Source organism: Montipora foliosa, chromosome 7 (genome assembly GCF_036669935.1).
Source record: "Montipora foliosa isolate CH-2021 chromosome 7, ASM3666993v2, whole genome shotgun sequence".
Taxonomy (NCBI): domain Eukaryota; kingdom Metazoa; phylum Cnidaria; class Anthozoa; order Scleractinia; family Acroporidae; genus Montipora; species Montipora foliosa.
The window spans coordinates 40,664,303-40,675,565 of record NC_090875.1 but is presented as its reverse complement, the minus strand read 5'-3'; the positions used below and the strand labels follow the sequence as shown (position 1 = coordinate 40,675,565).

The 11,263-nt window shown below is 39.6% G+C and overlaps 1 protein-coding gene across 1 annotated transcript in view; it reads left to right on the top strand.

The window, feature by feature from the left end:
- The window catches only part of LOC138010244 (TNF receptor-associated factor 6-like), a 70,596-nt gene extending 59,818 nt beyond the window's left edge, over positions 1–10,778 (top strand). Inside the window, exons 2-3 of the mRNA XM_068857177.1 lie at positions 6,195–6,425; positions 10,295–10,778. Of these exons, the coding sequence (XP_068713278.1) occupies positions 6,195–6,425; positions 10,295–10,778 (715 nt within the window). The remainder of the gene's footprint in view (positions 1–6,194; positions 6,426–10,294) is intronic.
- The last annotated feature ends 485 nt before the right edge of the window (positions 10,779–11,263 follow it).

The window sequence follows — 11,263 nt, the reverse complement described above, 5'->3', positions numbered from 1 at the left end:
TTCCGGTGGTTTCTCGTTTTCTGTGTTTGTTGCGTTGCCTCGCAAGTTGACAGTTAAGAACTATTCACCGAACTGGAGGTGGCTACAATAGGTAGCAACTATTCACCGAATTGGAGGTGGCTAGTAGTGGATATTTACCGAGCCACGAAGCGGCGAGATAACTATCCACCACAGTAGCTAGCCCATTGAGAAGTATAGTTGTTTTAGTATATATATACTAATACAATGAGACAGTATAGCACAAAAAGATGATTTTCACTCATTTATTTCTGCAAAGATTACAACATTTTCGAGCGCAATTCCACGTGAATTAGCAAAGGATATCCGGAGTTTGAGTAGCCAATCAGTTCGCGCGTTCAACTATCCATTGTTTTATCAGTGTTCACACTCGCGAGTCTCGCGAGGAAGGATCCCAATGGCGCGTTTCATGTTTTCTGTGTAATTTTTACCACAGAAAGATGTATGTTTCTCTTCCTTTTAATATTATTGTAGCTTTGGAGCATTCCAACTTAATTAGGTACTTTCGTGAAAATGCTCAGGTAATCGACTTCATGCTCACCAGTCACCACGTACGATTGAGCTTTTTTGAATGTCTTGTAATCGATAGGCCTGTTCTATTATTTTCAGTTTTTGCGTGATTTAAAGTCCATTAAACTGTTTAAAGCTAAATGCTCGGAGTCTCTGTTGAATGAACAAAACCAGACGAAACCTTTCTTCGATGGCGGCGGAACTCGATATTGGTGGACGACCGTCCGGAAATGGATGACGTATAACTTATGGTTATCCTTGATTTCTCAAATGTTGATAGCTATAATTCATTTCTTACTGAAAAAAATCCATTCGGATATTCTCGTTAATTAACACGAAACAGAAGATTCTTTTATACTTCAATTAGTAAATGTAAGGCTAGGTGACCCTGAATGGTCTCATTTGTTTTTCCACAGCAAAGAGATCTTATACAGTCTTGGGGCGCGTTCGATTTGCCGTATTCCGGAATAGGAATACATGGAATAGAAGTTACTAGAAATACTTCGTTTTTGCGTAGAGAGATAACATTGAAATTATCAAACACTTGCTAAAATGCTATTTTAAACATATCTTTATTATATCCTTGTTGCTTCAAAAGCGCCAGACATACCGTTTTAAGGACGTTCGCGCGAAAAATTTTCAACATTGATTTTTTTCTGAAACTTTTACCACTGTAAGATGATGAGTTAGTTATGTCAGAAATGTAAAAAAAGTGGGGGGTCACCGACTTCGTTTTGGAGAGAACATGCCCCGAAAAACACCCAAAATGTGACAAAATCGGGCTTCGTTAGCGAATAAGGCCAGTGTCTGTAAACCCAAATATATTGCAATTAAATCTTTGAAATGAAATCTTCTCTGCCAAATATTGTTTAAGTGGACTTATTAAGTGAATTTAGTCAACTGGTGAGGTTTCTTAAAGATCAAGTTCGCATTTAGCGACCACAGTTTCACTCGCCTTGCAGCCGCAAGATGGCAAGATTTGATGTCCCGTGAGCAGAAATCTTGAAATTTTTTTAACTTCCCACATTGATTTTTTTGTTCATTTTTGGACAACGTGGAGATAATTGTAAATAAAATCCGTTTCTGGAAAGAAAAATAGGGGTCACCGAACGTCCAAGACCGTTAAATCCAGGCAAAGCTATAGCAATGGCCTTTTGCCCTATCATTTCTCATTTTATTACTTAGCGCGCGCGCTCGTGTATGACGTGGCGTGTGCATTTGCGTGCGCAGTAAGGATGCGCAGAAACAATTGGCGCGAACGTCCTTAAATCAGCACTCCACGTATTCTTATTCTGGGATAGGGTCAATCGAAAATGATTCGGACCACCCCTCCCCCAATTTCAATGATGAAGAAATGGCGGGCTTCAACTTGCGCGCGGATCAGTCATCCTTGATTTTGCGGGGACGGGATACTAATTTTTCATTTTATTTTGTCTAAGACTCTAGGTTTCTGCAGCTTAGTATTTTCAGTCGATTTTCAGTCGTCCTCGACAAAATGATAAGTGAAGCTCGATTGGGTAAAGTCAGCTTCGATCGTCCGATGACCTCTGGTTTACACTTCCTCGGATTTTATTTTATCTTGCTCTTATTAACAATGGCACGGGGAGTATTCTACTGTGATAGGATAGAGAAACGGTATTTTAATTCAGAGAGTGACATGTTTAATTCAACGGCCCGGTTTCTGTCACACGAGCTGGCTGCGAAAAGATGATCGATGTTACACAGTATGCACACTCAAAAAGTCGAAGGATTATTTGATTTGACGAGGGGTGGAATTTTTCACTCAATCGTGATAAGGCATTTTCCAAAATGGGTGAAAGCTTAACACTCAGTTTAGCCTCCTTTTTGGGGACTGGTTTTCAGCACTTCAAAAGGCAATCTGTTTTGAAGTCTCTGAATACTCAGTTTTCCGATCACCTGATTGCAAGAAAACTTCGCCGTTGACGAGTAAATTTTGGAGGTAGCACAGCCAATGAAAAATGAAAAAGAAGAAAGAAGTTAAGCGAACGAAAGCGAAATACGTGACAAATATTTTCAAAGATTTTAAAAGATAAACTGAATGTTGGCTCGTGTGTTGGCGGCTTCCGGCTGCTAGCTCAGCTAACAGCTACGATGACTGCAGATAGCCGACTGACGAGCTCGAGTTGCATGCAAGCAAAGCTTATAAAGGACTTGTGCCAAAGTAGCAGGATTCAAAACAAAAAAGGGCAAGCAGATAACACAGATGAATTCTAGCTTCCCAGTACAATGATTTTCGAATTATTATTATTGAAGTTGGTTTACGTTGCCGATATAACGAGCTCGGGGGTGGAAGCTGAATAATGAATAATGAATAATGAATAACGAGCATAAATAAAAAATGAATAATGAATAATTGGGTCTGAAAACGCCGGAATAATGAATAACGCAGTTAATATGCCAGCGGAATAATGAATAACAACAATAAATAATGAATAACATACAAAAATTTAAAAAGAATAATGAATAATTCGAGCAAATCACACAAAGAATAATGAATAATCGAGGTCCAATTATTCAGCTTCCACCCCCGAAACGAGCGCTCTGCCTTCAAAGATTACGCAATTGCCGGTGTCAGTTGGGAAGATGGGAACAGTGGCAATTAGCATTTTCATGACGTTTAATCTCTTTAATTTGATATTCAGAACAGCCAAATAAACATTATTAAAACAGGAGACGTCATGCGAAATATCGCTGTTTATTGACCGTAGCTCGGCCGTTGATTCTTGAGACTGTCGACGAAATTTATCTCCCTAAATTGTAATCATTTGTCGCGAAAATGACATTTTTTGACAAAATACACATTAGTTCACCCGACTTGCGTTGTGGATTTTATTTGGTACCGCAGGTTAGCTTGCATTTTTTTTACAGGTTTGGGATGCATCAGGAAAATATATTGTCCACAGGATCTCCCAGTTATTATTGGAGTAGTTTAATGCGAGGTTTTTTTAACTTGCACAAGCTCGCCAGTCAACTGATAGTTAAGTAAACGCATACATGTGTGTCAACTAACGATTCATTCTTTAAAAAACGGCTCTATAATGGAGCAAACTTTATCTATGGTACTATTCATATTCTTGCGACTTTGTTAGGACCTGCATCCCATTTTAGACAGGGTATTTTCCTATTTGAAGAAATCAAGAACGTATTATTATTGTTTCTCATAACACGATTCGCTCTCTCTGATTGTGTGATCGTCGACTTCTCACTCCATCTCATGATCAAGCTATTTAATGTGACAAATTGACTGGACGTTCTGATTGTGGTTTGTTTTCTTACACGCAAAGGTTTTATCGTAAATCCTCTGTTAAGCCCCCCCTCCCCATCCCCCTCTATTAAGTCTATGAAGCCCCCCTCAAATGTGTTTAAAATAAATCGCCCCTAAGGGGGGGGGGGGGGAAGGGGTTACTAGAGGATTTACGGTAACCTAAGGCTGCATTCTTTTGGGAGTATCCTGGCTATTCTTTTTCGGGATTAGGAATAACAGAATACAAGGAATATTAATTCACAAAAGAACGCTATAAGGAATACTATCAACGAAGGTGACCTGGGAACTATTGTATCTGCGCATGCACCAATTACGTTTGCATGGCGACTGAAGAAGGTTTCCCGAAAGTTTGGAACACGAAATGCTGAAATATGGCCATAAGAGCCAGTTTTTTTGGCGGTTTCCTCGATTTTTGGGTTTGCTTCATTTGCTAATTAAAAACTTTATAAAGGGGAGATGACTTGTGAGTGCTTTGCGTAGTCCAGGACGGCAGCATAAACATGTTCGGATACAAGGGTTTCTCGAATAAACCAATTAATGCCAACGTCACTTCTTTTGGTCAGGCAAGCGCACAAACACAAATACAAACTAATAGCTCTTCTTGTTCCTAGCACCGCCAAAGAAACAGTAGAGAAGTCAAGCACACCTGCATCTACGGTACACAATTTGGATGGCTATTCCATTCAATGCAAATTTTTACAATTTTCAATCCGCCGGCCGTGGCGACCGCGTATCATTTCCCGCCAAAACTTTCCCAAACGAACGCATATTCTGCCTATTCCGAGTGAACTGTATTCCGGTCATTCCGTTCATTCTGTTATCGGGAGCAACATGAACGGAATATTATTCTATTCATTCCGAAAACGGAATAGGTCCCAAAAGAACACCAATACTGTCTATTCCGTGTATTCCTATTCCGGAATAGTACCAAAAGAACGCATGGCGCCCTAAGTTTAGAGAGTTCGTTCGCAGTCGACATTCGATGGCCAGGATGTATATTGTACAGGTTTATGTAAAATTCTTTTGTTTACCATTTTCAATAACTGGGACAAACACAGTGTCATTTTTAAGTAAATAGCACGACATGCTCACAGATATCCAGCTAATTCCCCCGATGGTCAATCTCCTACTCAGAGCTCACGATCCTTTAGTTCAGCACCAGGGGGCGGTTCCTCAAATCCTGATTAGCGCTAACCGTTGACTAAGAGGTATCACAACCTTTAGGTTTCCATGGTATTTAACGCTGGTTGGCGCTAACCATGCTTCGAACAACCCAGGCCAGATGGCAAGCGGGCTTCCAATAGTCCTTTTTTTCGGCTCCACCCACAAAGACACCTGCCAAATGGCCTTAAAACATACCAATAATTCATAATTGTCAACTCAACTCCATTTCCTTCTTTGAAAACGTAAAAGAGAAATGGAAAATTTGCCACAACCTTATAAAGCAATAGTAAGGGTGCAAGCGCATTTTACAACTATAGAAATATTCGAATTATTGTAGATTATTTACATGTCAGAAAATCTCAAACTTTGATTCAAGAAAAAGACTATCAAAAACTGCTGCTGAGTCAATTTACAATATGAAGTAATTTTATGTTCCTTTGCACAATGATTTCTGCATTAAATAATTTGTAACTGTCTTGAGACAAACATGTACAATATTAATTTTTAAAAAATCTTTTGACCGTATTGAACTTTTAAAAAAAAAATTTCAGTTCTCAAGCCTCAGTATCCACATGCAAATTCTCCTGACTGATCTCCATTCATTCTCATATGCTATTGGTTGGGAGATTTTGCTGAAGGTAAAAACTTCCAATAGTCATCATTTTATTAATTCCCATAACCTTTTCTCTTGATTAAGTATTGATACTGTCAGAAGAAATTTGGAGTAGGTCACTCTTTAGACTGAAGGGTTAGTACTGTACTTCTGACACTATTTGGCTGCTTTTCTGGTTATTGCTTGTCAAATCATTTAATTTGTCGCATACCTTGTGCAAATTAATGTTGCACTAGTGACCGCAGATAGATGTCTTTGGCAACTTACAGTAATTCAAAGTCCTATAAAATTAGTTACCTGTACAAGTTTGACTATAGCATTCCAAAACACAAGTATTGCTGTCTCTTTACTGTAAAGGAAAAAGATAACTTTGGACTAGTATTTCCTGAAGACTTCTCTTCAGACGCCATGTTTCTTCAAAGCAAATAGGAACGACTATGTGCTTGTGGGCGCGCACATAACTCCTTTCTACGCGCGTGGGACAATACCGCAGGAAGGAGGATGCTTACGTAATACCATGAGGTAGCTCTTAGGAACCTTTCATAATTCTTATCCAATTAATCCATGGTCTGGTTGACAGGAGCGTTTGATTTTATTTCACAGCGATGGCCCGCACGGGACAGCTGCAGGAGTCGGACAGCTTATCCGAGATGTGACATGCTTTCCTGTGCAGGAACAAGGTGGCGGTTATGCAGCATCACGGATGCCAATTCTACTTTCAGGTGTCCAGCCAGGCGAACTCAATTTAGTGTCTTCTTTGGGGAACGTGGAAAATCCCACAGAACATCGCTGCGGTGCAGAGGAGATAAAACAATGGAATCAGCAACTTATGAGGCAAGTGGCACATCGCCTGGTTGTGTTATGTAGATAGAAAAACGATGCTTAATTAATTATACACACTGTTGTGCTCTCGGATACTCGTATCAAGGGAAATGAGAAGGAACAGAAGGAGAATTACAGGATCTGGGAAGAGAGGTGGGCCGGTTGTATAATGTTGGAGTGTCTGTGGTGCCAGTGGTGGTTGTTGCCCTCGGAATGGTGACTGACAATTTGGCAATGTTTTTAGACAGCATTGGGGTGAATAAATAAAAATAAAAATAATAATAATAATAATAATAATAATAATAATAATAATAATAGTAATAATAACAACTAATAATATCAAACATCATTGTAAGTAGATTTATCATTTCATTAAACGGAAAACAGGTTTTTGACTGCCCATTTTTTCGCATTATTAACGATTTGCGGCCATGATCCTGAGAAGAATACAGAGACGAAGCACGGAAATGTGAACATTTTGCGCAGCATATTTGTTCAACAAATGAATTCCTTTTTTCGCCGTGTGTACTTTTATTGACTGATAAGAGGGGTTAAATTTTTTTAACATTAGTGATACATTTGTCTTCCTTTCCTAGCTACCTCCACGACTTACACCACTTTGGCTGAACCAGTTAGATATTATATGTCTTTCCACGTTTTAAAATCCCTTTGAAATGGTGTGAGCCTTTCAGTGCAACTGCAATCTTCAAGCCTTGATTGTATGGGTTTTTGTAGAACTTTAGCAAAAAATAGGAAACGGAACAAAACTTAATGAAGTAAGATCGCCCGCTGTTGTCGAGGACATTGTCTGTCGTTTCGACAACCTGAGTGAATGTCATCCTTACGCGACTGAAAACTGTGACCTCAACAAGAACCCTTGCTGAGGACCACTTATTGACGAAGCACTAAATTGACTGGGACTCCGCTAATTGCATAACCACTTATACAAACTACCACCAGCGATTCACACTGTCTAGAGAGCTGGCTTACAAACTTAGAACTGACAAACAACACTGAACCGTTGCCATCTACTACCAGCACCATACAAACGACTTATTCACGATTGACCAACAGAACAGTCAAACGACGACAGAGCACCAATCACAGTCTTCTCAGCCAGCAATTTTACTTACTGGAGTAAGACGGACAAATAAGATCACTTTTCTACTGATCAATCCTGTCAGAGATTATACGATTCACTGACACTACACAAATCACTTGCCTCTGAGGATCACTTCCGTTCAAGTTAACATAGTCAATGTTAACAAGAACAGTCCTTCTCAGGACTACAATCACCCGGACGATATTGCTTTATCAATTCTTGATATGACCCCTGGGTTCAAATAATTCAGTTTCTAAAATTACCCCCCAAAAAAAACGTTTAAATACTTGATAAAGTATAACGTTCCTCGGTGATTATCAAGTTGGCGGTAAGAAAAAAAGTGGGCATGTATATATAGAAGAAAAAAAGCGTAAAAGAATATTAAATATCATGAATTGTAAATAAAGAATAAAAATGCCGGAAAGCAAATTAAACTGATATGTTAGCACGTGCTAAGATTTGAATTCGAAATTAGTTCGTTTTCATCCGAAGAGCGGTCAAAACGTCATAGTTTATCATTTGTTTCAGTTGTTAAAGTACAACGAGTAATTCTGCCACTTATGTCAAAAAATGCTCGTAACTAGATGTACACTAACACGAAGTGTCCCTTCAAGTCGGTCTGAGCATTTTGCTACAAATTCACAACAAAGTTTTGTTTTTGTCCAGCGCTAGAACGACTAGACACTTAATTAAAGTTCCTTTCCTTTCCTTTCTCTCATGTGTTCCCGCGAAAGGACTAATGAATGAAAGAATTTGAATCGCGGGTCACAGAGGAAAGGTAAAAGTCATCCTCGCACTAAAAAAGACAGTCGCTTAAATTGGCAGTTATTAATGTGCAAGGATCGTTTCTATCTTTCGTAAAGATATAACAGCTGAATTTACCCTTACACAAAACTTTATGGTTGTAAATTTGTATAGGTAATCGCATGGGGTCGAGTAAAATTAAGGATTAATATCACACGTGTTTTCAGAAGTTGTTGAAATTGCCCGAGTCGCGCAGCGACGAGGGCAATTTCAGCAACTTCTGAAAACGCAAGTGATATTAATCCTTAATTTTACGAGGACCCATCGCGATTACTTGTTAATAACATAGAGGGCAAAATTTTCTTAACACTGTTAAGGCACCTCGAAAAACAGTCAGCTAAGCGGAGTTAAAACACTTGCTCGCTCGGAAGCAAAACAGCTGACAAGCAAGTCAACTTGTTCTTTGCGTCCAAAACGAGTATAGATGATTGTTATTTACATCCCCTCGAGAGGAAAATACGAGTTTCATTCCTGAACAACAGTAACAACGATTAAACCAAATGTTAAGCTTCAATTTATTTTATTCACCTGTGCTGTAGAGGTTTTTACCACTTGCAAATACGCATCCGTAAACATAGCAAACGGTTTGTCCAAAGAATTTTTGGCGCTCGACCAATCGTGAGCGAGTAATTTTGCCCTCTTCTCAAGCAAAATTAAGAAAACATGCCCTCTTCATTGATCAATCAGTATTCAGTAATTTTGGCCTCTATGTTATCAGTAGTAAAATGCTCAGACCGACTTGAAGGGACACTTCGTGTTAGTGTACATCTAGTTACGAGCATTTTTTGACATAAGTGGCAGAATTACTCGTTGTACTTTAACAACTGAAACAAATGATAAACTATGACGTTTTGACCGCTCTTCGGATAAAAACGAACTAAGCCAATTTAAGCGACTGTCTCTTTTAGTGCGAGGATTACTTTTACCTTTCCTCTGTGACCCGCGATTCAAATTCTTTCATTCATTAGTCCTTTCGCGGGAACACATGAGAGAAAGGAAAGGAAAGGAACTTTAATTAAGTGTCTAGTCGTTCTAGCGCTGGAGCACTAATGGGCCATTTTCGAAATATCAATATTCAGATTGAAAGTGAGACAGAGAGGACAAAAACAACAGAAACAAGTTGCAATGAATATGAAAGATATTAGCATATTATCCACTTTCCTTTGCCTTTGTCCTCTAAACCTCTCTTTCAAGCTGAATTTTAACGTATCGAAAGTGGCCTATTGGGGACACCGTAAACTGCAATTAACAGTTAACGCAATTTCGATTTTTGAGGAGAGGGGAAAATTAAACCGGAGTACCCGGAGAAAAACCTCTCGGTGCAGAGAAGAAAACCAACAAACACAACTCTATATGACGCAGAGTCTGGGAATCGAACGTGGGCCATGCTGGTGGGACGCGAGTGCACTCAGGCACCCGGTGTTTCTAAGAGGCAATTCAATTCAATTTCGTATATAACCCGCACTTCAAATACACATTTATTTCCTGAATGCTCATTTTTACTTGAAGACTGGAGTTTGGGGGACAATTTGTGACTTTAGTTGTCTGTATTCCCAGATGCGAGTGACCTTGAGGTTGCGGAGCTAGAGCATGGGATTGCTTATGAGGACCCTCCCAGAAAGGAGGGAGGTGATGGGGCGTCCTTTTTTTTCCCTTTAAATATTTGCTTGTGTTCCCTTGTTCCCCAAATTACTTTCAAACTTGTTCTCATCTTTTTGATCCCCAAAATTGTTTTTGTGCCCTTGTTCCCTAAAATATTTTGCAATTTGTTTCCCTGTTCCCCAGTTCAAATTAGCCATGTTTCCTTGTTCCCCAAACCCCTGGGAGGGCCTCGCTTATGATAATCGTCGTTCATCTAATTAAATACCTGAGGAATTCAGAGAAAACTACCTTCCATTTCCTTGGTCATGACTAACTGAAACGTTTTGAAGTGATGGAGCTTTTTATTAATATCTAAAAAATGGTCATGTTGCAGGTCAAACCCGAAGGAGGCTCGAAAAAAGAATAATGCACGCAACCCATCATTCACTTTCAAAATAACCGAAGTTACTCAACATCGCGAAAACGAAACACCAATCTTTACTGATGCAGTGAACAATGATCACCAGGGAAGGCTGTTTGGCATAAGAATTCACCCCAAGGGCGTAGGCAGTGGAACAGGCAGACATGTGGCACTCTTCATTCATATGATAAAAGGAGACTTCGATGATTCCCTCCATGATTGGCCTTTTGCTGGGACAATCACTGTTAGCGTTCTAGATCAGAGTGATTTCAACCTCCATAGCGACTTTAGTCGGATCATACAAGCAAAGCCTAATTTGTTGGCCTTCGAAAAGCCTGATGAAACCATTTGCCGCACCGGGTATGGCTATGAAAGGTTCGCTCGAATCGAGGAGTTCTTTGGTCCTCGTTATGTGAAGGACGATAAATTGTTGTTGAAAATAGAGTTTTCAGAGTAATGATCATCCACCACGTAATTTCTCTAAGAGACTTTATTTTTGTTATAGATTGCACGAACGTAGTGCCTAAAACAGTGCAAATGTGTGAAAAGATAATGCTATTTTAACTGCTTAAAAAGTAGAATTGGTTGATACATTTGAGATGTGCTCAGATAGAGAGACTCAGTTAGTTCTGCCCGACCTTTTTCTTTTTTAAAGAAAACTATTGGCCCAAACAGAGTTAAAATAGTGCAATGCGTTATAGGGACCGAAGCCTTTTTCTAAGGCCATAATTGTCCATTTCACACGGTTGATTTGGCAGCTGCAATACATGTAGCGTAGCTACACTGGCTTTACTTGTTTTTGCAATTTCTAGGGGAGTAATATGATTTCGTTCCTCAGAACAAGTTCCTCAGAACTTTACCTGCACCAACTGTAGCAGGATCTGCCGCTCCAGGATCTGGCTCTACAGCCACAGCCGGCGCTGCAGCTCCACCACGGACTAA